Source organism: Tamandua tetradactyla, chromosome 2 (assembly GCF_023851605.1).
Source record: "Tamandua tetradactyla isolate mTamTet1 chromosome 2, mTamTet1.pri, whole genome shotgun sequence".
Classification (NCBI taxonomy): domain Eukaryota; kingdom Metazoa; phylum Chordata; class Mammalia; order Pilosa; family Myrmecophagidae; genus Tamandua; species Tamandua tetradactyla.
In genome coordinates, this window is record NC_135328.1 from 160,761,456 (window position 1) to 160,789,299 (window position 27,844).

The window sequence follows — 27,844 nt, forward strand, 5'->3', positions numbered from 1 at the left end:
TGTGAACTTTAACGTGCTTAATAATATTATGAAATATTTACTATGTGCGAAGAATATTTTTAACATTCATGTAAGGTATAAAATTTAATGCACTTATGCACCTCTGTTGTTCTTTTCAAAAAAAAATATCATTGGCTTTGAGTCCCTTCTATTTCCCTCCTCTCTCAGAAATACTCTTCACCTGGCTTCTCACTCAGCAGGTCCTTTTTAGAGCCAGTTATGTTGATTGCCCTTTTTATTGTTGAGTACTATACCATTTTATGAATCCGTCACTATTTACTAATCTATTTTCTGTGAATTCACACTTGAAGGGTGTTATGAACAAAGCTTCTATGATCATTCTTCTACAAGTGTTTTTATGGATACATCCATTCATTTCTTTAGAGAATATATGGACATGAAAGATGCCAAAATGTTTTTAAAGTGGTTACACTATTTCCACACCCACCACCTCTTGCTATTATAAATCTTTTGATTTCTTAGTGTGTAGCCCTTTGGGATCCCAAACTCACCCCTTTCCTTGGTGGGCCCTGAACATCAAATTTTATTCCTCTACACCTGTGTGTGTGCTAAAAATTCTGCTCAGCTTTTTGGTCTTTCAGCCACTTTTCTAGATTTAGAAGACACTTCTAGGGCAAAATCATAGGAAGTGTTAAGCTCACCTCTCTGGGTTTCCTTCTTATTCTAGACTTTGTCCCTGAATTCCTCACTGCCTTGGTAAGTGTGTGTGTATGCACACATATGTGTGTATTTTTAAAATCTTATCTTACTGTTCTCAATAGATTGATTGACTTTGGTTTATCTAATCTGCCATTACCAAGTTTTAAAGATTGCTTCATTTTTTTTTTGTTTGCTTCATTTTAAAAACACTTTATTTTTGAAAATTGCAGACAAATAATAATATAGAGAGAATACAATAATGAATCACTGTGTACCCATCAGTCAACTCCAACAGTTCTCAACACATGATCAATCTTATTTCATCTGTACCCATACATAACTATTACCCCCCAGCGCTGGATTATTTTAGAGAAAATTACAGATGTCAGTTATTTGATCCACTAATATCTCATAATATAATTAATATTTCAGAATATAATTCTTAAAAGACCTATTTTAACAAAAATGTAATGCTAATCCACCTGAAAAATTGTTATAATAATTCTTTGTCACCAAATACCCAACCAGTATTCAGATTTCTCAAAACTTCTCCTAAGTATTTTTTATGGGTTTTATGTTTTTTTCCCTTGGCTTAGAATCCAAACTAGGCCCTTATGTTGTAGTTTGTTGCTATGTCTCTCAAGCCTCAATTTAAGGCCTACAGCCCACCTCTTTATTTTACATTTACAACTTATATATTGACAAAACTGAGTCATTTATCCTGTAAAATATTCCACATTCTTGATTTTGCTAACTACTTTCCTTTGACATTTAACATGCTCTTCTCATGCTGTGTTTAGATATATTGGTAATTAAATCTAGATGATTGATCATAATCAGTATTAATTTTGGAGGGAAGACTACTTTTTAGGAAGTACATGATGTCTGGTTGTCTCTCTTTGTTATATCAAGATTGATCAGTGAGGTTCTTTTATCAGCCTGATCCATCAATTATAATATCCCCCATCAGCTTACTAACAAATGGTTTTGGAAATCATTGATGATCATTGCCTAGATTCATTATTTATTTGGAGGATTCAAATCAGTGCTATTCTAATTTTCTCATTCATTCTTTGTAATTGGCTTTGATTGTTGATTTGGTACTTATCAGATTTGATAAACTTATTAATATTATAATTGTTCTGTGGATACTTCATAGACAATTGTAATATGCAAATAATGATAGCTCTGTTTCTTCCTTTCCAATTCACATGCTATTCATTTATTTTTCCTGCTTCATTGTGCTGACTAGAGTCTCCAACGTGTTTGTTAAAAATTTCCTGGTATAATGGCAGGTTTATCTTTTTCTCTTTTTAGTTCTGATAATTTCTGTTTTATATAATTTATGACTATGTTGTTAGTAGTGCATGTAAGTTTTAAATTGTTATGTCTTTCTAATGAATTGAAACTTTTATAACTATTTAAGTAAAGTTCTTTACATCTATTAATATTTTCTTCCATAAGGGCTATTTTGTCTTATATTAATATAGCTATTTACCATTCCTTTGGTTATCATTTAGCTAACTCTTTTCCATACCTTTTTATTTTTTTAGGAGTTTCTTTTTTAAACAGCATAAAGCTAGGTGTAAATTTTTTATCCAGTCTAAAGAAATTTGCCATTTTACTGAAGCATGTAATTCCTTTTCATTTATCTTATTAAAAAATTAGAACTTAATTCTAGTCATTTTGTGCTTTCTGTTCATGTTTTCCTATTTTCTCCTGTCCTGACTAGTTTTTAATTAAAAGATGCAGAACTGATAGTCAACTGTATCAGCTTAAATCTAGGCAATTTGTATTATATTATGCTATCTGCTTTCTACCACATATTAGAGAGAATTTATTCAATACCTATTTTATTCAACCAAAAATGACAAATTTTCCTCACATAGAGATCACATTATAGTTGAGAGACATTTAAATACAGACATACCTGTACATTTATGGACATATGTCTATGTTTAAATGGGTGTATATATGTATGAGATATACATGTATATGTGTGTGTGTGTGTGTGTGTATATATATATACTTACCATGAAGGAAAATAAAACAACCTAAGGGAATACGTAAATGGTGACAGAGATGCTGCCACTTACAGATTATTGGTATGACTGTTCCGAGGAGGTGACATTGAGAAACACCTAAATGAAGTGAGGAGGTGGGGTCGTGCAGATTTATAAAGGGAAAGTTTCCAAGCAGAGGAAATAGCAAAGGCAAAGGCCTAAACAGGAACATATTGATGTGGTCATGGAGACCAGTGTGGCTGGAGTGTAGGGAGTAAAGCAGTAAAAAGTGATAGGAAAGGAGGGAGGGCTATGGGGGTAGGCGGGAATCGGCTTGTTAGGGGCTCATAGACTCAGCTAGTGATGTAGAACTTTTTTTTCTGCGAATAATGAAGGCTATTGTACTATCAGGGGCCAGGGAGTGAAATGATATGATTAAATTGTAAAAGGATCACTCTGGCAGCTCTGTGGAAAACAGACTTGGACTGGGGTTAAGAATAGAATCATTGGGCACAATTACAGATAAGAAATGATGGTGGATTGTTCTTGGGTGGTAAGCAGCTGGGGTAGTAGAGCAGTGGCCTGAGGCTTGACATATTTTAGGTAGAGAGCTGACATGCTTTCTTAGAGGAGTGAGAAAGTGAGTGAGAAAGAAAAACAGGCATCAAGAATGCCTCCAAGATTTAAGCCTAAGCAAATAAAAGACCTATGGATAAAGAACATTGTCTTAAAAAGTGGAAAAAGACATAAGATCTCCATCATTTTGCTTTATTGTTTAGCTCTACAATTTATTTCCATGGATAATGAGATTCCTTCCTGGAGCTCACCAAACGCTCTTTAGAAACAGGGAAAAACTGCAATTGTTTGTTTCTCGCGTGATTGAAGAACACAAGAGAGATTGGAATCCTGCTGAACCAAGAGACTTTATTGATGCTTATCTCAAGGAAATCGCAAAGGTAAGGAAACCAAAGTCATTTAATTTGTTTCGTTCTTAAAGGGAAAATGGAGATATTGCTACTGTAATTAACTACTATGGCAGTGTCATAAAACACAGATTTATTCTCTTACAGTTCTTGAGGTCAAAACTCTGAAATCCATTTCACTGGGCTAAGGTCAAGGTGTCTGCAGGGCAGGTTCTTTCTGGAGGCTATAGTGAGATTCCTCTCCATGCCTGTTCCAGCATTTTAAGACTACCCATATTCCTCAGCTCATGGCCCCTTCCTCTGTTTTCAAAGCCAGCAGCATAGCATCTCTCTGACCTCTGCTTCTGTCCTGACATCTTTTCTCTCTGACCTTGATGCTTTTGCCTTCCTCTTTTTAGGTTTCCTGTGATTACATTTATCCAGGGGACCTTTCCTTCCGCATAAGGCCCCCCTTGATAATCCGAATAGTTTAAACATTTTATGATCTTTACCTTACCCATGAGCGGGATAGACATAGAGGCAGTCTTTCAGAGAGTGTAAGAATAGGAGTAGCATGAAATCAGGGTTGCTGAGGCAAATAAAGATAACTGGATAAATGGTACTTGGCTGGAGGCCTCTTCACCCCTCACTGCCTACTCTCTATCCATATCTGAAGGAGCAATACACAAAGGGAAAGCAAGCAATAGAGAATAGTAAAAGCACTGTTTTTTTAGTGGTTGGGCCTCTGCCCAGTTACATATCCCTTCAACCAGCCCCAGTGCAGAACACAAGTAAAACTGAGTTGAGGACCAGACTTCAGTCTCAAGGCCTAAGTCGGGCTTCCTAATACCCCTTTCCCCATATCAACTGCTTTAAAACATGGGCAAGAAACAGGGAGGAAGCTAAAGGGGACGTGTGACTTTTAACACAGGGGCCCTCCACATAATATATGGCACTGAATAGTTGTCTTGACTTTTGACTCATCAGATTAGTGATTCCAGTCTCAGGAGAATACTGGATTTATTTCCATTTCCTTTCTTGTTTCATTTTATTGGTATAATATTAGCAGATGCATTGTTTTTTCTCTTCAAAAGAGGAGACTTTACTTGCTACCTGGTGCTCTGATATGCAGCAGCTCATTAAGAGGAATGGTGACAAATTTAAACTCTTGGAGGATGGTGATGAAGATGAAGAGGTGTCATGAGGAATATTTTAATAGAGTCAGAGAGGTTTAAACTAGAAAAGATTTGTGGAGAAATATGTGAATAGATGTAGAAAATAGTCATTCAGTTTATTCTTTCTGATATCAGTACAAGCATTTGTTGAGTACTTCCTACATTCCTTTTTGCATCTCAGGGATTTCATAATGTGATCTTAAGAGAGGCATATTGTTACTTTAATTTTACAGAGCATGAAACTGATGCACAGGGAGGTGAAGAAGCTGCCTCTAAATCATACAGCTGTAAATTATGTGGCTGATATTGGAACTCAAGACTGTCTTACATCCATTCTCTTTCCACTGAACTATGACCTCCAAAATTATAGGCATTAAAAAAGTTTGTCTTAAAAAAAAAAGTTTGTCTTGAATTTCATCCCCCCAAGTGCTAGAAGCCCTGCACAGCTTTCCACACTTGGGGCAGGATAATGTTAATGATACTGGCATAATAACTACTGTCTCCTGAGTATGAAAAGAAAGACAGTCATTTATCTTGGGGACATTTCATTCCATATTCCGTCCCTAGGATGAAGCCCCTCTTCTGTGGGCAAGCACAAATGCTAGAAACAAATCAACACAATCTGTCCTTCCTAGAATTCAGGCGATGCCTCTTCAAGTTTCCACGAAGAAAACCTCATCTGCAGCACCCTGGACCTCTTCTTTGCCGGAACAGAAACAACCTCTACAACGCTGCGCTGGGCTCTACTCTACCTGGCCATCAACCCAGAAATCCAAGGTGCGCATGTTGGTGTTGTGCCTGGAACAAGGCACCCGCCGCCCTAAAGTTGAGTCTGAAGGTACCACGGTGAAATAGAAAGATGGATTGAGCACTCATAAGGTGATATGGACTTAAGAACAGGAACATTCTTCAATGTTTCTGTTGGTATAGTGATGAGTCCTGGTCATACAAATACAACAGAGGGTCCCTGCCCTCAAGAACCTCATATCTAGTGAGGAAACTGTGACTTCAATTGATCTTGTGGTAATTTCTATGAAAGAGCTGCATTCTCATATGAAAATCTGGTCATGCCCCTCTTCTCCTTTTAAGCAATGGCTTCCACGTTCCTCAGTCTGGTGTATAGCACCCTCTGATGTGCCTCTTTCTGCCTTTCCAGACCCACCCTACCCATGCTGCATGGGGGCCTCACTAAATTATGCCATTTCCCATTGCACTGTCCTTATTTATGCCTCTATGCTGTCACATGTGGTGTTCCCTACATAAAGAATATATGTCTCCAATATCCCAACAGTGTAAACCTGTAGACTTCTTGAAGAATCTTATCAAACATTACCTCTGTTTGATGTGTGATGGCATTTCCCATTCTTCTTGGAAATTGGCAGTATTTCTTCTCCTAGAGATGATCCATGATACATCCATCACTGTGCTGATCACACAATATGTATGTGTCTTCTCCACTGATTCTGTACCATTCAAAGAGAGTAAGATGGCTTTCCACTAGGGCTGTCTTTCCAAGTGCAGGAAGGGATAAAGAGAAGGTAGCTCATATCCCCTCTTTTTTTTTTTTCACATGGGCATGCACTAGAAATCGAACCTAGGTCTCTAGCATAACAGGCGAGAACTCTGCCACTGAGCCACCATTGCCCACTCAATACCCCTTCTTTTAAAGGCATTTTCTGAGTGTTAAACATCACATCTGTGCACATTTTGTTGGCCCGATGGTCATATACATTTGCAAGGGAATCTGGGAAATATAGTCTTTAGCTGAACAACTCTGTATCCAGTTAAAATTACTATTTTTGTAGAAAAAAATGGAAAATATACATCTTGGGAAACCTAGCAGATTCTACCATATATTGGGTGCTCACATACATCAGTGCAAGCCATTTTTTAAAAAGCTTTGAGATGAGGGTAGATTTCTTCACACTTCTCAGATGACGAAACTGAGGCTCAGAGAAACTGAAGTAACTTGCAGTATTAATGTTGTGGAGCAACGTCTACATCCAGAATTGTCTTACATCATGGCTCCTTTCCACTCATATATGCCTCCTTGAGAAACTAGGGCCTATAGAGCTTACTAGAATCTTTAGCCATTTTGATCCTAGTTATATTCCACTCCTTAGCCAAACCAGGATTAAGGAAAGTGATCGACTCAGCAGTCTTCTAAATAAGCCATTGGAAAGATTGAGAACCACTTTATTTCTTTGTAACCTGGTCACTAGTTGGCATACAGCAGGTAAGATCTTGGAGACCACCCCTACATCATAGGAAGGAATCTTAGAAGTTTGAGAAAATAACAGAACTGTCTCTTCTTTTCCAGAGAAAGTACAAGCTGAGATCATCAGAGTGATTGGCCATTCTCAGCAGCCGAGCGTGGCTGACCGAGAGCGCCTGCCCTACACCAATGCCGTCATCCACGAGGTGCTGAGAATGGGCAATATCATCCCCCTGAACGTGCCCAGGGAAGTGGTGGCAGACACCACTGTGGATGGATACTACCTGCCCAAGGTAATCAAGATCTCCCCAGAGCTTCAAGCCCATCGTTTTCAATGGTTGGAACCTGAACCTTGAAAGTGACATGTATTCTTATCTCACTTGAGTGGGGAGAGTGAGATATTGTAGTAATATAAAATACTATTTTTCTTCCTCCAGTTATGAACTTTGAAACATCAGTTCAACTAAACGTTAATAGGTATTGGTGGGGGGAAGAGGGGAGTCCTTGGTCCAATAAGTTTAGGAAAAGAAGCCCTGTGGGATTTCACAGAGTCTTTACCATGCTAACATGTGTTGTGAATCTTTGTGGGGATTCAGCTGGCAGTAGTACTCAATCATACTTTCCCAAATAATCCTTTCATAGTAGAGCACCTCACAGGTTCAGGCACTTTGGAAAATACTACTTCATACAATGCTAGGTAGAATATTAAAATGTAAAGGGGCATTTGGGAATACCTTATCCAACGTCACTTTGATGCTGGTGTTTCTAATACAGTATCCCCACAGGTATTTTTCCTTACAATTCCAGGAATGGGGAACTTAGTTAGCACACTAGGGAAACCAACTCAGCTATTAGTTGTTAGTTACTTAGGTAGATAGTTAATTAGTTAGTTAGTTAGAAAGGGAGTGAAAGGAGCCCGTATTTATTAAGAATTGATTTTATGCTGTATCCTATCTAGGTTCTTCAGAATGTCTTAGTCCTATAATACTGCTTTATTATACCCACCTTAGAGATTAGGAAATTGAGGTTCAGAAAAAATAAGGAGGTTGCCCAAGGTTTCTAAGCTACTAAAAAACAGAGTTGGGATTCAGAACCTCTGATTCCAAGGTGTATGTGTTTGGGGTGTGCATGTGTGTGTGTGTGTATAATTTTTTTTTTTTTTTTACTATACCATGTTCCCTCCAGAGATGTTGCTTCCACTGACTTTAAAAGAGTCTCCCTATAATTTTTCCCAATTGGTCCCACTTAAATTATCAGTGTCCTCACAAGGGTTTGTACTCCCCCAGCACCACCACTCCTGAGCTCTGCACACTGCCCTCCTGTGCCCTCTAGTATCTCTGCTCCAGCCTGCACATTCTCAGGTCCTGCCCTTTCCTACTTACCACCTTGGTCAGCCACCAAGGATCCATTCCAGTTTGTCAAAGTCCCTGTGAGTACGTCTTAATGAGGGATGATCTAAAGTGGTAGAACCAGAGGAGCTTCCACTTACACCTTGGTCACCCCTTGGTGACACATCTTTGCAGACCCAGGAAGCGCAGCTGTTGCTTTCACTGATTTCCTCATTGAATGGCCATCTTGTGGGTGAAAGCTGGGGTCTAAACTCCAGGTGCCCAATGCAATTTTCTAGGAATTTATTTTTCTCCAAGGAACCAGTTTAGCCAACAGAATCCTTCTATCGCTGGTTTTAGCATCAGCTTTAAATATTAAAGTTCTTCAGCCTGGGAGCTGACAAACCTTATTAATGGTATAATATAGAGGTGAGGAACCAGGGCTTTGGCATCAGGCAGACCTGGTTTAAGTATAGCTCGCTTCCTCCCACTGTGCAACCTTATGTGTGTTCTTTAACCTCCCAAAGCTTCTATTTTTTCATGTATGTAGAGCACTTAACCTACTGCTTAATATTGAGTGCTCACAAATAGTTATGGTTCTTTATTAGTTCAATAACTATTCGTTAAGCACTAATATGCTCAGATCTGGAGAAACAATCTTGAGCAAAACAAATCAGGGAAACAATCATGCAAGAACATAATTACAAACCATGATAAGTGCCTGAAGGAAAGAGCTCACAGGACCAGGGTTAATGTTTGAGCTGAGAATTAAAGGGTGATCAAGAGTTAGCTTGGTGAGAAAATGGGGAGGAAGAGTTTTCTGGGTGGGGGCCAACAGTACTTCTAAAGGCATTGAAATGAGTGGAAACATGGCATGTTTGAGAAACTGAAGGACAACCACTGCAGTGAGAGTGCATGGAGGAGAAAAAAGTGGTCCTGACAGAGCTCAGATGACAGGTCTTGAACCTAACTACTTGGAAGCTATGAGGGTTTCATTTCCTGGTGTTAGTGCGTGGGTGGGTGTGGCATGATAAAATCATTCTCAGTACTCACTCTGCTTTCAAGTGCATGGCAGATTGAAAGGGGAAAGAGAGGGTGTGGGGCAACCAAGAGGGCTTGTCTAGAGGGGCAGCACAGGACATGGAATGCAGGTGACAGAATCAAGAAAAATTGAGGAAGTAAAGTTGACCATTCTTACTGATGGATTTGCTAAATGCAGAGCGAGCGAAAGAGAGCCAAAAAGGCTGTCTCCTTGGGTTATTGCTTGTGTAATTGGATGGATCGTCATGATTTTTATTGCACCTGATTCTATTTTTAACCTATTATGGGGGCTGGGTGTCACTGTTGGACAAAATGAAAGGAGGATAATGGGGGAAATAAGGATGAATGAGCCATTTTTACCTTGAAGAGCTGCCACGCCGAGTAGCTGGTTTGATTTGGGTCCAGTGCTAGCTGGACAGTTTTTCCATTCCCCTTCTGCTGTATATACATCCTCTCTCAGTCCTACGCTGATCTGCCCCTGTAGAGAAAGATCTACTCCGCAGGCAAGAGAAGCCAAACTTTCGTAATAAAATTCCCAACAGAAAAACTGTCCTACAGCAAAGAAGAGGGTCCTGGGTTTATGGGGGAGTGGGCACAGTAGATGGTGGCTTTGGGAGGGCAGGGAGTTCAGGGTATGCTCCGTGGTGGTGTGGGAGCCCGAGGACAAGAGCCTATTAGGCAGATGTGTTGTGCAACTCAAACCTTGCCTGGGTCTTCACTTTCTTCTCTAGGGGACCATGATCCTGACCAATCTGACTGCACTGCACAGGGACCCTGCAGAGTGGGCCACTCCTGACATGTTCAACCCGGAGCATTTTCTGGAGAATGGACAATTTAATAAAAGGGAATCCTTCCTGCCTTTCTCAATGGGTGAGTTGCAATAAACGAGAGTGAGGATTAGGGACTTCCTCTTTCAGCCCTCCCGTACTCTTCTCCTGGAATTCCTTTGCTTTAGTTGAGATGTCTCCACTTGGTCCCACCCAGCGTGACTCTATCTCTAGGTTGGTTGCAACCTCAAGATTCCCTAGGCTGGGCATTGCTTCACTGACTCCTCACCTCCTGAGTCTTCCTTTGCCTGGTGTAAATTTCAGCTTGGCTTTGTTCTAACCTGTGGAGCACCAGGAGCAGAGACACTCACCCTGACTTTTGCTCACAAAGTAGTTTGGTCACCTGCAGTATTACAGGGTTTTTTGTTTTTGTTTTTGTTTTTGTTTTTTAATGTTTTGTGTTCTTTTAAAGGACCAGCCCACCTACACAGACATAGACTCAATTTATAATAAGGTGCCATAGAGGAAACCAGGGAAAGAAGTACTTATTATTAAGGGCATTGTTCAGTGACTGAGTAAATGTCATAGGCTTTTAACTAGGTCAGGTTCTACTATAAATGCTCCTTAAAAAGGCCCTTTAGCCTTTCTCTAATTTTAATTTTTTTTTAAATTTTTATTGAGATATCTTCCCACAATATGCAGTTCTTCCAAAGTATAAAATCAGTGGTTCACAAGGTCATCACTAGTTGTATATTCTAAATTTCCTTTTAAATTTTGAGTTAATACTTTTAAATGATACGCAAATTGAAAGTTACCAGGAGGATACAATGAAAACTGTCAAGCATTCAGCCTTGAGCATATGATAATGAATAAAATAGAAGAAATAAATCTGCCCTTATGGGATTTGTGTTCTAGTGTAACTTTACAAGATTGAAAATCCTGTTCCCACTTTAGAAATCATGAATCTGAGGCTTAGAGGGTTAAATATTGGCAATGAAATTCATAAACTTATACATGGCAGAGTTAGGACTCAATGCCACTCAACTTTGTCAAAAACCAAGCCTGTGCTCTTTCTAGATCTATCTCCTAAAAATAACTAAATGCTACACAGAACCCACAGTGTGGAATACATCCCCATTATTCTTTTCATTAATGATACTTTTCATTAACTTAAAATATATATATCATAGAATGAAACAGTATCATTTTGCTGATGATGTCATGAAGGCTCAAAGAGAAAAGAAGGTAATGGATTTTGAACCCAAGTCGGTGTGCCTCCAAAGACCCTCCTTTCCTATTGGTGCGCTATACTAGGTGTGTCTGGGCTGATTCTGATTGTATCATCTTTGTCTTCCTTCATAGAGTAATGTGTACCTTTGCTCACATTAGGTAAGTCATTTATTAATAGGACAGCTGATATGAGATTTAGGAACATCTTCTAGGCTTCCTGTCTACAATAGCTTCGAATTTGATATTGCAGTACAAAGTTTGAGCTGCATATATCAACTATTGTAATCATTCTTGTTCCTTGGCCTTTGTACCAGGTTCATGTAATTTTGAAATACTAAAATATGACCCTTTATGCATTCCATAAAAATCTCCTCACTTAGTGATTGCAGCAACTGTGATGGGAGTACTTAATAGATTTCCATGGCTTTAAGAATGATCATTTTAATCTGAGTGATACCAAGATAACTTTCCTTCATATTGCAGAAGCCTATTCTTTGTAGTGGCTTCATGCTTCCCCATTAAAAAAAAATTCTCTCATCTGCATTAGCTGGAGTATAAAAAGCCTACAAACATTTCCTCACTGGGACTTTGTTACTGAGAATTGTTTCCCTCCTCTTAATTAAAGATTTCATTGGAAAGCAAATTATCTCATTTATTCCTATAGCAACCCAGTTATTAATAGTTAGACAGGAAAAGGATTGGCATTTCTTTCCCTAATATAAGGAAACTAAGGATATGAGATGTCAATACAACTGGCTGGTTTCACCTGTCCATTGTCAGCTTTGGCACACAGATACTTTTCCTCACACTTGGTCTAGCACTTTCTAAAGACAACCTCCCTGAAGTTTTTAATGATCCTTCCCTTCTCTTTGTAATGATCACCAGTTGTGAAATTACTACATATGCATAATCAGGGCAGATTGTTAAGCTACTATTGAAATTCATATTTTGTTTTCCTCATTTAAGTATCCGGCAAAGGGGAAGGCAGTTTCATGAAATCCAAAAGTCTACTGCCTCATTTTTCAAATAAAGTCATTGGAGGATAGGAGAATAGAGTTGGAAATAACTTTGCTATGTCACCTCTCTCATTTTACTAATGAGGTGATTGATCTGGTTGGTTAGTGACACCGAGTTAATGGAAGCATCAAGAAGAGTGTCCAAGTTACTCTTAGTGCAGACCAAAGCCAAGAAATCGAATAGTGCTAGTCTTAATGCTTTTATAAGGAAATTCATACGTGCTCTCTTGCTGAGAGCCTCACCCAGACATGTAAGGTAATTAGAGCAGAGATTATTTCACTTATATGACAAGTAAGAAAAGTATAGCTCTGTGAGAATGCATGGTTTACTCACAGCTACACAGCTGATTACTGGTGGAGCCAGTACTCCAAGGCAGTTCCTGACTCTATAGGTCAGGTTTTGTCATGATTTAAGGATTCTTCTAGGAGAATCTCTGCTATTAACAATATAGCTGATTTGGTACCATTTAATCGTATTTGCTATTCATACTATTTGTGATGGGTAAACATATAAAAATGTGGGGAACAGCTGACTTAGACACACCCTGGTGGGAAATGGCATAAAGTAATATATAAATAATGACATAATTGTGAAGCACATTTACACTTACTAAACACTTTTGCATGTATTATCTGATTTTATTTTCTTGACATCTTTTTTAAGCAAAGGAAAAAATAGAGACTTTTTAAAAAATATTGAATTACACAGGAAAAAACAAAGTAAAATAGCAAAAGTATAATATAGAATTCACTGCAGAGAATAATACCAGTTTTGTTAGCATAGGGAAGACTGTGAGGAAATATGTTATTTAGTTGTAACATATTTTAAACTTTTATTTTCTTCTTTATAAATGTTTACAGTAAATATGTTTTATGTAAGGGGAAAATAAACTACTAAAAGGATACTCTAGAATTAGAATAAGCAAACTCATAGAGTCAGAAACTAGATTATAGGTGACCAGGGGGTGCGGTGTAGAGATAGGGAATGGGAAGTCAAGACTTAAAAGGCACAGGGTTCCTATTTGCTATGATAGAAATGTTTCAGTAATGGTTGGTGGTGATGGTAGCACAGCATTATGAATGCAGCTTTTGGTAATGAAATATATATCTGAATGCTATTAAAAGGGGAAGTGTTATACTGTATATGTGGTAAGAGAATGCATGTTTTTTCAAAGTTCATGGAACTTCACTCACAAACAGTGAATGTTAAGTTAAACCATTGACTTTAATTAATAGCAGAATTATAAAAATGTGCTATCATCAATGTAACAAATGTTCCACACCAATGCTGGGTATTGGTAGGGGTGGACGGTATATGGTATTCCAGTTTGTAAGCTACTGGCACAATATACCAGCATGGAAATGGCTATTTTAAAAAGGAATTTATTAAGTCGCGGGTATACAGTTCCAAAGCTGTGAAAATTGAAGCAAGGCTATGAAAGTGTCCAAATTAAGGCATCCAGGGTAAGAGTACCTTGACTCAAGAAGGCCAATGGTTCCAGAATATCACTGTCAGCTGGAAAGGCACATGTGCATATCTGTTAGCTTTCATTATGTTAGCTTTCTTTCCCAGCTACTTGTTTCATGAAGCTCCCCCAGGGGCGGTTTCCTTCTTCATCTCTAAGGGTCTCTGGCTGTGTGGACTCTGTCAGTTCTGGTTACTCTAGAGCTTTCTCCAAAATTGTTCCCTATCAATGAGCTCTAGTAAGCAACCCCACCTTGAATGGATGGAGGCACATCTCTATTGAAACCATCTGTGCTCGTTTGAAAGAATTTATGTATCCTTAGAAAAGCTATGTTTTAATTCTAGTCAATCTTGTGGGAGCAACGGTTTCTTCTAATCCCCATTCAGTACTATAGGTTGGAAGCTTGCTTAGGTTATCTCCATGGAGATGTGACTCAATCAAATGTGTGTGTATTATATCCCTCCATTCTACCTGGGACTCCTATAAAAGAGAATGAGGAGTGAGCCACAGAACTGTGACAGAATAAGAGAACCACAGTCCACCAGCAAGCAAATTTTGGAAATGAAGGAGGAGAATGCCTCCGGGGAGCTTCATGAAACAAGAAGTCAGAAGAAAAACCTAACAGACCTTGCCTTGTGCCCTTCCAGCTAAGAGAGAAACCATGAACTTCATCGGCCTTCTTAAACCAAGGTATCTTTCCCTGGATGACTTGGATCAGACATTTCTATAGACTTGCTTTGGGGCATTTCCATGACCTTAGAACTGTAAACTAGCAACTTATTAAATTCTCCTTTTTAAAAGGTGTTCCAGTTCTGGTATATTGCATTCTGGCAGCTAGCAATCTAGAACAGATTTTGGTACCAGGAATGGGTGCTGCTGTGGTTTGCGAACACCAAACATGTTGAAATGGCTTTTTAAATGAATAAGGGGAAGACTTTGGAGGAGTTATGAGAAGCTTGATAGAGAAGACCTGGAATGCTTTGAAGAGACTGTTGGTCAAAATGTAGATTCTAAAGACGCTTTGGATAACGCCTTAAACAAAAATGAGACCCGTGTTATCACAGCCTGGAAGGAAGGTGAGCCTTGTCTTACAATGGCAGATAATCTGGCAAAATTGACTAATGACTTTAGCTGGAAGGCAGATCTTAAAAGCCATGAATTTGGATGTTAAGCAGAAGAGATTTCCAAATTAAATGTGGAAAGTGCAGCCTTGTTTTTCCTTTCAGTTTGTAGTGAAATGTGACAGGAAAGAGATAAGCTGAGAACTGAACTCTTGGTTACAAAGAAATCAGAAATTGAAGTTCTGGAAAATTCTGAGCTTACAGGAGGGGAGACCCCAAAGAGTGGTGCCCCACATGAGGATTTGGCCAAATGTGGAATCAGTCAGCCATTTCAGAGAAAGCCAGGATTAGAGACGGAGTTATCCAGGAAAGATTTATGGAAATTCCTTATGCCCCATGGGCATGATCTGAAGCTACTGCATAGAAAGCCAATGAGAATGTCGTGGGATCTGTATAAAGAGAACCACTGCCAGTCAGAACTGAGAGGGACAGAGAAGGGACACATTGGAGGAAAAATAACTTCAGAGGCAGAACCATGGAGGAGGGGTCTGAAGTGAAGAAGCCTCAGGCCAGAGAGTGGACCCACCCAAGAACTGGAGAGGGTGAGTTTGCCCCAAAGGCAGAGGCTGGGCCTTCCACCTCATTGCAATGGAAGAGTTGTGCTGCCTCAGGCCTTGCAGAGGGTAGAGCACATTCCTTGGGATTTAGGGAGAGCCTGACTGTCACCACATGGTGGGGTTGAGCATGTGCCCTGGATATGGCAGAGAGCCCGGGTTCAACCCCAATCTTTGGAGAGGGTGGAGCTGAGAAAAAGGTGGTCTCCCCAATGTCCCCCAAGGTTGAGTCTGGAGAGAGGCAGGCCTCTGCGTAGGCCCTTGGGAAAGGTGAGACTGCCACTTTCTAAAACCCTGAAGATAAATGACTCTCAGGCTTTGAAATCTAATGGACTTTGCCCTGTGGGTTTTCGAAACTGTATGAATCCAGCGACCCCTGTGTTTCTTCCAATTTTTCCCTGTGGAAATGGCTATATATATCCTATGATTGTTTGTCCTTTGTATCCTGGCAGCAAATAACTTGTTCTGAGTTTTACAGGTCCAGAGCCAGAGGAGAACTTTGTTTTAGGAGAGACTGTGCCTGTAACTGACTTGGTATTGGTTTTAACCTTGTATTGTAATTGTATTGTTACTGAAATGGTTTAAGTTTCTCTGATATTGTTATGGAATGAATGTATTGTATATATGGAAAAAGCGTGTCTTCTTTAGGGTCCAGAAGGTGGAATGTGCTGGTTTGAAAGGATTTATGTACCCTAGAAATGCCATGTTTTGATCCTAATCAATCTTGTGGGAGCAATGGTTTCTTCTAAATCCCTATTCAGCACTATAGGTTAGAAACTTGATTAGGTTGTCTCCAGGGAGATATGACTCAATCAGTTGTGGATATTAAACTTGATTAGATGTAGACATGTCTTCATCCATTCTATGTGGGTCTTGATTAGTTTACTGAAATCCTATAAAAGAGGAGACATTTTAGAGAGAATGCTATTTGAAAACGGTGAACAAGCAGAACTACAAAAAAAATGGCAAATGAGCAGAACTACAGGAGAACAATGGAAAAGCAGAGCAGAAGCACGAGAATGAAGACAGAACCACTGAGTCCACCAGCCAGTGACCTTCAGCGTTGAAGGAGAACACCTCCAGGGAGCTTCATGAAGCAAGAGGCCTGGAGAGGAAACTACAAGACATTGCCATGTTTGCCATGTGCACTTCCAGCTGAGAGAAAAACCCTGAACCTCAACAGCCTTCTTAAACCAAAGTATCTTTTCCTGGATGCCTTAGATCAGATATTTCTATAGACTTGCCTTAATTGGGACATTTCCATGGCCTAAAAACTGTAAACTTGCAACTTATAAAATTCCCTTTTTTGAAAAACAATTCTGTTTCTGGTGTATTGCATTCTGGCAGCTTGCAAACTAGAACATATGTTCATATTATATTTATGTACATACATTCTCCAGCTCTGTCCACTGAAATGGCCTGGGAGCAACAACACCCCGAGAGCAATGAACAGATCTAGATATCATTGTCCATTAAAAGGAACCAGGGTTTCTGGAAAGATGGCTGATGCCAGGTCTGAAGAAGGGCAAGTATAAGATGAACCCATAATATTTTGTTGTGTCAGGAGTAAGGAAAGACCAGCCTGTATGGGCATCCAGTGACCAAATCTGGAAGATCTTGAGCATTTAAATAAATGATAGTAGTAGAATGCTTTAACCCTTTGAATGCAAATATCATGAATCCATATTTATATAAATGAATAAATAAATTGACGGATGCTCTCCTGATGGAATGCCTATTAATACATATGGAAGGAGTAATGGAATTAGAAAATTACCATTCAGAAGCCATCAGGGTAATAAATAATTCTGTCAGGAAACATCAATGGATGCTAAAACTACTGGATGTCATTTTATGGTCTATTTACATAGTCTCAAAGTATTTATTAATTACAAAGGGAAAAAGAGTCATTTACAGGAGAGAACCTGGCAGATACCACCTAAATCAAGTGATCAAATCAAAATCCTGTAACATCTGATAGGATGCAACAAGAAGAACATAGTGTCACTTCAGTGATAATCCTATGAAAAATGTACAACCTCACAGGCTAAATCTAATGATAAGGAAAAATGAGGGACATTTTAGAGAATATCTGGTCTGTAATTTTCAAAAATGGCAAAGTCGTGTAAGTTAAGGGAGGACTGAGGTATTATTCCAGATTGAAGGAGACTAGGCAGCTAACTGCAACACATGAATCTGACCTGGATCCTTTTACAATGCAGGGCATTACTGAGACATCTGGTAGAAATCTAAATAGGATCTGAGGATAAAATGTTGATAATGCATTAGTGTTAAGTTCCTGACTGCAATGGTTATATTGTAGTTCTGTTAAAGAATGTCCTTGTTTGTATGGAATACATACCAGAGATGTCCTTGGTTATGTAGGCAACTTATTCACAAATAATTCTGGGGAAACTAGTTCTTTGTATTATTCTTGAAAGTGTTCTATACATTTGAAATTATTTCAAAATGAAGTACCACATTAAAGAATTATAATTTACAGAAAGGTAATTTGGTCATGCTACCACCCAAAAAGTTTTATTTAAAGGTAGTCTTTCAGTTATGTTTTTCTATGTATGGAATTATAAGGAAAAAATCTATCATACTGTTTTCCAGATCAGATTAATGATGAGCTATTTTACAACTAGAATGTTTACTATTATCCAGATGGCATTTAAAAAAACTATTTTTATTGACAAATCTTCACACATATAGAGTCTATACATAGTGTCCAATCAGTGGCTCACAGTATCATTACATAGTTGTATATTCATCACCATGATGATTTTTAGAACATTTGCATCACTACAGGATGCAAAGAAATAAAAAAGAAAGAAAAATACTCATATATCCCATACCCCTTAGCCTCCCTCTCATTGACCACTAATATTTCCATCTACTCAATTTTTTAACACCTGTCACCCCTATTATTTATTCATTTTTTATCCATATTTTTTTACTCATCCATCTATACCCTGGTAAAAGGAACATGAGACACAAGGTTTTCACAATCACACTATAAAAGCTATGTAATTATACAATCATTTTCAAGAATCAAGGCTACTGGAAGACAACTCAACAGTTTCAGGTTCTTCCCTCCAGCCACTCTGATACACCATAAACTAAAAAGGGATCTCTATATAATGCATAAGAATAACCTCCAGGAAAACTTCTTGATTCTGAAACTCTCAGCCACTGAGACCTTATTTTGTGATAGCAATAATTTTTTTTTAATTTTTTTATTGTATAGTATAGCCTATATACAAAGCAAAGAAATAAAAAAGCAATAGTTTTCAAAGCACTCTTCAACAAAGTAGTTACAGTACAGATCCCAGAGTTTGTCATGGGCTACCATACAATCCTTCTAGCTACTCCAGAATATAGGAGGCTAGAAGACTTAAATATTTTTTTATCATCACAATCGACTTTTTTCTTTCTTTTTTTTGTGAAAAATAACCTATATACAAAAAAGCAATAAATTTCAAGGCACAGCACCACAATTAGTTGTAGAACATATTTCAGAGTTTGACATGGATTACATTAAATTGAGTCATTAAATTGATATCTCTTTTAGTCTGCAGTATCTTAGGATAACTAGAAGTAAAAACCTAAAAATTGTGAAATTGTAATGCAAGTGGCATTTTGAAATACATTGTTTTACCATAAAACTTATTGCTTATTTGGTCTATTTGAGTTCAGTGAGTGGCCCATACAATTTATAAAATAGTTCTCATAAAAACAAACACACATGCGTGTGCATGCACACACACCATATAATCATTTTCTCTAATGCTTAGAGAGATTACTTAATTTGCTTTAAATCACATAGCTATAAAGGGAGGGAACTTGAGTTGAATCTCCATACTCCTGCTTCTAGTTCTTCACTTATGTAATAGAGTGGGACGTGGCCAGGGCAATGCCAAGGCTGAGCTGTGGAGATGAGCATCTAGCCTTAGGCTCCACATTGTAAGAAAAGAAAGGCTGCTATTTCTTGGAAAAACAATTATGAGAGTCAGGGAGGTTAATACAGATCCATTGGAGATGGTCTTAAACTCTTGACTCCATTCATGTCAGTGATGTCCCCAATAATTGTGGAAAACATGGAGAAATAAGCTTTGTAATTTAAAAACTGCTCTGATACTTACTTGCTTATATCTTTGTACAATTTCCTTTTAAGGACTAAAAAAATACAGAATTTTGTTGTGTTATATGCCTTTTGTATTATTGTTGAATTGATTTTGAAAGCTGTAGGCTAAACATCCATTTTCTTGGTCAACCAAGACCTCCCACCTTGATGATGATCCTATGTATTTGTGTTTGTGATCCTGGGCTTATGCTTCTGTGATTTAGTTTACCAAGGAGGTTGTCATCCTGTACTTAAAGTTCTGGGGACTGGCAAGCCCTTCCTTTGCTCAGATTTTGCAGGACTTTCTGTCAGAGTTGAAGAGCCTCATATCATCTCTCCCAATACCTTCTATCTATAGAATGGCCTTCTGTAACTCAGAGATATCAAATATCAGAGATATCAATGAGTTCTCCTGGCCCTTATAATATAAAACCACAATTTAGAGGCAACTAGGTCCTTGAATCCAATTCTAGGACCAAACGCTAATGGATGAGACTTTGTCTCCTATGCTAAAATGGCTTTGTTAGCACTAGGAAAGTACTTTCAACTCCCCTTTTTAAGTGTCTAAGGCCCAAAGTCATGGCTGCTCCAGTTTTAAGCAGGATTTCAGTCCCTGTTGGATGCCTCCTCAACCTGGAAAATAACTCAGTCTTACTGTTTGTGTCTTTCAGGAAAACGTGTATGCCTTGGAGAACAGTTGGCCAGGTCTGAACTGTTCATTTTCTTCACTTCTCTTATGCAAAAATTTACCTTCAGGCCTCCAAACAATGAGAAGCTGAGCTTGGAGTTCAGAATGGGCATCACCATTTCCCCAGTCAAACACCGGCTCTGTGCTGTTCCTAGGGGGTGACATTGTTGGGGAAGAAGAGGGAAAGAAAAACAAGAAGAAACATGGACTGTGTTCTGAAGACTCTGGTGTCTTCTTAGAAGTGCAGGAATAGATTGTATGTGGCTCTGTGGAAGACACAGGAGGTGAAATTAGAAGAAACTGGATCCAAATCCCAACTTGGACATCTCCTTTGATGTAGCCTTAAGCAAATCATTTTAAACAAATTTCCTTTTCCATCCAATCAAAATGAAATAAAATATCCTGGTTGATGAGAGGATAATGATTCTTTTCCCAAAGAAGGTTGCTATAAGAATCAAAGGAAATAATAGATTCTAAATGGTTTGTCAAATATAAAGGATATCATAAAATTATAGATGCCGTTTGTCTCCTCTTTCCTTAGGCATGTACTTGCTGTGACCTGTTGATCTATCTCAATTTGTTCAAAGTGGTACAAATGGTTGATAATAGGTATAAGGTAGTGCCAAGCCACAGAGGTTCACCTCTCACATATGGTAGCATGATGCAGCTTCCTCTTGTTTGTGCCTCAGAAAGGCCTTTTGAGATCAGCAGAGCAGATATTGTTCCCTATTTATTGGCAGGAAAATCAAGTGTTGCTGAAGCAGTTGCTATGGTTTACATAAGGAAACACAATATGCATTCCACTCATGGTCAAGTAGGATGTGAGCACAATAAACTAAACCTGGAAATTAGGTTTAGGGTAAAAGCATGGAAATACTCCATCTTTAAGATTTAAGACTTATTGTCTTAATCCCGCCATCAGGTATTTATTCCCATGCTGATTCACATCATGATTTAACTGAGTAGTGGGTTTGCATCTCTCAACTAGACTGTAAGTTCTTGGATGGCAAGTATTACCAGCTTATACTCTCCTTGGCCGTCATAACACTGTTGTCGCAGGGAACCGGAAATGCTAGAATCCTGTGCAACCTCTTTGTATGTGATTGCTCATGGAAGATGAAAGCCATAAAATGGAACGCCAGGTAGCATTGAGTTTTGGCCCCAACTCCCATTAAAGCAAACAAACAGAACTGGACTAAACCATATAAAAATATCTTTTTCCCCAAGATAGTTAGACTAAACTAATTTAAAATGCACAAAACAAAATGAAATGGTTCATTAGGCCATGGGGCTTTTCTTTCCTCTTGCCCAGACTCCACACAAATACCAACCTGGGAATCCAAAGAAAAGCCAACTCAACTGACACCATGAGAAAAGGAACAAGAGAGGACCTGTTTGGCTAAAGCCAGCATCAGTTAGTCTGGCAAAATTAAGAAAGAATGTGTTCTAGGAGAACAGGGCTAAGAAACAATGTGTTCTGGAAGAAATATTTGAGTTTCCTAATGTATGGGAAGAGGCCTTTGGTCATTATTATCTGGAAAAAGAAAGAATGAGAAGGAAGAAACCCCATGCATGTGCACTTACTTTGTAACCCCCTTGAAAGTTGTACTTCTAGAGATAGACCACGTGATGTCCTTGAATAAAACCAATCAAATTAGGCCTTGAACTTTCCCAATATCTGAGGCCTTGTTTTCCATTTCTTTTTAATTATTGATCACTCAAGCCGAAGAGGGTGCCACCACTGACTTACTGGGAAATTGGCCAAAATACTTTATATGCCTCAGTTTCCTTATCTGTAATATGAAGCCCTTTATTGAGTTCCATTGCTGCTGCAAATTTCCCATGCATCTAGATGGGCAAGTACTCAGGAACTACTTGTGGGGTAAATGTAAAACCACTGGGGACTCATCCTCACCTGATGAATGGAATTGGGCCCAGGACCAAGTAGGGCATGACTGCCATTAACCAGAATCCATGGGGAAATAGAAGACTGTGAGTAATGCAAAAGTATGGCCACATAAAATGTCTCTTTTTATTCACAGCTTGTTGAAACTGTAAAATATGAGCCTTCATCCTGTTGAAGCATTATACAAATATTTTGTTAGAATCACTTTTCTACCTCTCTTATTCCCCCATCTGTTTGGGAAGATCCAGGGCCCTTTACCCCAAATAGTGTCTGGCAAATAGTGTGCAAGCAAAATAGCATTTTCTGTAGCATCACAGAAGAGGTACACATTTTATGGAAAGACAATATGGACTGTGACTCTTCTCTCCTCCACCATCCCACAAAGAGACAAAGATGGACTGTACTGTTTAAATTTAAAATTGAATTGGAAGTAAGAGGGCTTGCAAGCAGAGTGGTAGTAGGGCACAGAAATGTGTGTGGATGGGATGATCAATTCCCAGTGCTGATTGTTGCACCCTGAGACCCCTTCAACCAGAGCCCTCCATCTGCTTTATGGACCATGCCTTTCTTTAACTAAGTCCCTCTCCTACTCTTGGGCATCTGCCTGTTTCACTTCTCTTTAGGCTACAATATCCCTCCAAGCAATCCCCCTATAGAATTCAAGTGATTCAAGCTGGCCTCTGCCATGGAGAGCACATCAAGCTCCCACATTTGCCACCTCAAGAGTGCAATGCCTTCCCTACTCCAAACCTCCTCAAGCTTCAAGGTCTCTCACCTCAGCATGGCACTAGTCTTGGTGCCCCAGAAACTCTGGAAGGCACGCAAAGACTGTCAATTGGTGAGGGGAGACTTTTGTGGAGTGGTGGTAAGGACGGGTCTGCCAGCAGCCTCCCCACAACACTCCAACACTCCAACTCACCACAGAAGCCCCTCTATCACTTTTCCCTTTATCTTCAACCATATGGACCCTTTACATAGGTGACAAGCTGTAGCAGGTCACAAAAACAGTTTTTGGTTGCCCTCATGACAAGTCCTACCTACAAAAGATTTCAAGTACCTGCATTTGAACTGTGGGCTTAGTGAGCATTTGGCACATGTTTGACGTGCAACAACTGGAACTCCACAGAAACTCAGAGAGGAAGACGCCCATTTTCATATCCTGTTATAAATATCTGGCCATAATAAGACCCAAATAAATGTTCTTTCTCTTTATATGTTGATTGATGGGACAGATGCATGACCCATAGGACACCTCAGGATTTTGCTGTGTCTCCAGGTCAGTGCTATCAGCAGCAAGGACAGGACTGTAAATGGAGCAAACACTGAACTAAAGTTTTACTGAGCTCTGTCATAACTTAGGTAGGGTCCTTTGTATTGTTTTAATTTTTATTCTGTCACATATATGTGCTTAATTTTCTGCCATTAAATCCCTGAAAGTAGGGTTTCAAATATATTTGCATTAAATGAAACTCCTTTGTTTTATTCTCATTAGTTTTGGATATAAGGCAGCCTAATATGGTATGCCTCACATTTTTTAATGTGGTAAAATTGCATGGCTTCCCCCAGTACTCAGCACTCTGGTGGTGTCTCCCAACATGTGGAAAAATTCAAATTGTTAAGAATTGTTACTTCTACTTGGAAAGAGTGGATAGATCTGTGCTTTGGAACCAATCCTCACGTTAATAATATTTTCATGACAATTCAACAAATATTTTTGAGTGCATAGCATAAGCCAGATATGCAATGATTACCAAGGGGAGGTACAGGGCCACCCATTCTTAAAAGCATTCAGTCTAGTGATTTTAGGAGTGATGACTGCAAACATATAAACAAAGTTACAACAGTGATCCTCACTGAGAATGACTACAAAAGGAAAATTTTCTCAAACATATGTAGCCCCATATATTTCACTTTCATCACTGCATAACACTCTTCAGGCAGGGGGGGCATGCAATGAATAAGTCCCCCAGATTGACCCCCTTTTCCCCCTACCCCCTATTAATACCCAGTGCAATATATTGTGACCTGAATTCTCTCAGTGATTTTTCCTCCTTTTCCTTCTTCATTTTTGAAGAATAATTTCATCATACACAGAATTCTATATTAATAGTTTTCTTTTAGCATTTTGAAGATGTAATTCCATTGTTTTCTGGATTACATTGTTTCTGATTAAAAGTCTGTAATAATTCCTATCTTTATTCTCTGTTCCCCCTTTTTTTTTTTTTTTTTTTTTAAAGAGAGAGGGAGGAAGGGAAGGAAAGACAGAGAGAAGGAAGGAAGGGAGGAAGAAAGGGAAACATCTTTAAACATTTTCTTGTTTTATTGTATTTTGTTTGTTTGTTTGTTTTTTACATGGGCTGGGGCCGGGAATCGAACCGAGGTCCTCCGGCATGGCAGGCAAGCACTCTTGCCCGCTGAGCCACCGCGGCCCGCCCTCCCCCTTTTTAATTCTAGCTCTTATCCAGATTTGTTTTCTTTATGATTATCTTTGAACAAATTAACTATAATGGACATTGGCTTAGTTCTGTTGCTTTTTATTCTGATTGGAGTCTTGGGTATGTGAGCTTATTACTTTTAGCAAATTTGGAAATCTTTTGGCCATTAAAACTTCAAATATTTTTTTCTGAAACACTTCCACCTCTTCCCCCAAGTTTCTGGAATTTCAGTCCTATACATATTAGACCACTTGGTACTGAACTACTTGGTCACTAAGGGTCTGTTAATTTCCAGCCTTGTTTTTGGCTCTAAAATACATAATCCTTTAATTTTATATTGTAATAAAAGAAATTAACATCACAGGCAGTAGAGTAGGGAAGGAGAAACTACCTCTACATGCCCAGTAATTTAAACCTATGTGTACTTTTTTTCTGTGTTCTTCAGTTTGGATAGTTACCATTGTGTTTTCAAATTCACTTTCTTTTTTTATCTATAGTATCTAATCTCTATTAAACCCATCCATTAATTTTTTTTCCTGTTTACATGTTTTATTAACTTTTAAAGCAGTTTCATTAAGATATATCCATGTACCACAAAACCCATCCAAAGTGTACATTCAGTGGCTTTTAATAAAGTTGCAGAGTTGTGATTTCATTACCACAATTAATTTAAGAACATTTTCATTACTCCAAAAAGAAAAAATCTATACCCCGTAGCAGTCACCTCTCAATCCCTGTATTCTTACCCAGCCTTACATAACCACTAATCTAATTCTGTCTCTATAAATTTATTTTTATTTATATTTTATACAAATGGAATCATACAATATGTAGTACTTTCTGTCTGGTTTCTTGTTTTTCCTTTTGAATTAGTTTTTTAATTTATTTTTACAATTAGAGTGGTTGTATGTTTTCAGAAAAGTCATGAAAAAATGCAATATTCTCAAATACCCCCATGTTGTCATAAGTATGGCACCTTTGTTGGCACTGATGAAAGAATATTAAATTATTACTGTCCATAGTTTACATTAGGTATATTTTTCCCTAGACAACCCCATTATTAACACCTTGGAATAGTGTTGTACATTTGTTATACTTCATGAAAAAAACATTCTTATATTTGCACTACTAACCGTACTCCATCATTCACAACAGGGTCCACTGTGTTACATAGCTCCATGCTTTATCTTCTAACTTTCCTTCTGGCAGCATCCACGATCCAACACTTCCCTTTCAACCATATTAATCAACATAATCCAGTACTGTTAATTACACTCACAATAAGTTGCAACTATCATCCCTATCCGTTTCCAAATATTCACAATCAAACTAAATAGAAGTTTTGCACAAATTAAGCATCAGCTCCTCTTTCTCTATCCCATTCAATCCCCTGGTAACCTATATTTTAGATTCTAAACTAACTCTATGAGTTTGCTTATTCTAAATAGTTCTTATCGGTGAGCTCATACAGTATATGTCTTTCTTTCTATATATTTTTATTACCAGAACATAACAACATACAAACATGAACATTCTTAACATGTGAACATTCCATTCTTGGTATATAATCAATGACTCATAATATCATCACATAGTTGTATATTCATTACCATGATCATTTTTTAGAGCATTTGCATCACTCCAGAAAAAGAAACAAAAAGAAAAAACTCATACATACATAACCCGTACCCCTCCCTCTCATTCACTGCTAGTATTTCCTTCTACCTGATATATTTTAAACTTTGTTTCCCCTCTTTTTTCTGAACAACTACCACTCCCTTACATTGATAACTAGTATTTCAATCTACTCAATTTATTTTAACATTTGTTGCCCCTATTATCTATTTGTTTTTAATCCATATATTTTACACATCTGTCCATACCATAGATAAAAGGAGCATCAGACAAAAGGTTTTCATAATTACACAGTGACATTGCGAAAGCTATATCATTATACAATGATCTTTAAGAAACATGTCTACTGGGACACAGCTCTACAGATTCAGGCACTTCCCTCTAGTCTCTTTAATGCACCATAAACTAAAAACGGGATATATATATGATGTGTAAGAATAACCTCTAGGATAACCTCTTGACTGTTTGAAATCTCTCAGCCACTGACACTTTATTTTGTCTCATTTCTCTCTTCCCCCTTTTGGTCTAGAAAGTTTTTGCAATCCCTTGATGCTGAGTCCCAGCTCATTCTAGATTTCTGTCACACACTGCCAGGGAGGTTTACACCCCTGGGAGTCATGTCCCACATAGAGAAGGGGAGGGCAGTACATTTGCTTGCTGTGTTGATGAGAGAGAGATAGTCCACATCTGAGCAAAAAAAGAGGTTCTCTGGCAGTGATGCTTAGGCCTAATTTTAAGTAGGTTTAGCCTATCCTTTGCAGGCATAAGTTTCATATCAACAAACCCCAAGATTGAGGGTTCAGCCTATTGATTTGGTTGTCCCCACTGCTTGCGAGACTATCAGGAATTTTCCAAATGGGGAAGTTGAATTTTCCCCCTTCTTGCCATTCTTCCATGGGGACTTTGCAAATACTTCTTTATTCACTGTTCAAATCACTCTGGGATTTATTGGGTCATTACACTGGGCAAACCTACAGAATCTCATGCCCTATTCAAGGTTCCATGCACTTATGATGTTCAATTAATGTGTCCATATAAGTTATATTAGGAAATGCACTAGTCAAAATATAAGTTTTGTACCAAATAAACATTTTTTTGCTTTAGGCTCATTAGAAGTTGAAGTATTAAAATATGAATGTCCATCTATTTTCCACACCCTGCAATATTGACATTCCTTTGATCTTCCTCACGCAAAAACATTTTTTAATTTGTACATTTAATCACTATCATTGTACACTCTAGGCATTCCTAGATTATACCTTCTCAGTCTTTATCATCTATTTCTCCTTATGGTTTCATATGTGCCCCCAGCTCTCCTCCCTCTATCCTTCTCACATTCAGCTTCATTCAATGTACTTACATTATTGTGCTAAAATCAGGTTGTATTGTGCTATCCATTTCCAAATTTTTACAATAAGTCCTGTTGCACAATCTGTATCCCTTCAGCTCCAATTATCCAATATCTACCCAATTTCTATCTCCTGATGACCTCTGTTCTTAACTGAAATTCTCCAAGGTCATTCATTCATGTTAGTTCATATCAGAGAGACCATACAGTATTTGTCCTTTTGTTTCT

At 38.4% G+C, this 27,844-nt stretch overlaps 1 protein-coding gene across 1 annotated transcript in view; it reads left to right on the forward strand.

The window, feature by feature from the left end:
- LOC143674148 (cytochrome P450 2J2-like) overlaps positions 1–20,702 on the forward strand; it is a 30,869-nt gene extending 10,167 nt beyond the window's left edge. Inside the window, exons 5-9 of the mRNA XM_077149474.1 lie at positions 3,443–3,619; positions 5,376–5,517; positions 7,061–7,248; positions 10,056–10,194; positions 20,276–20,702. Of these exons, the coding sequence (XP_077005589.1) occupies positions 3,443–3,619; positions 5,376–5,517; positions 7,061–7,248; positions 10,056–10,194; positions 20,276–20,454 (825 nt within the window). The 3' untranslated portion in view covers positions 20,455–20,702. The remainder of the gene's footprint in view (positions 1–3,442; positions 3,620–5,375; positions 5,518–7,060; positions 7,249–10,055; positions 10,195–20,275) is intronic.
- The last annotated feature ends 7,142 nt before the right edge of the window (positions 20,703–27,844 follow it).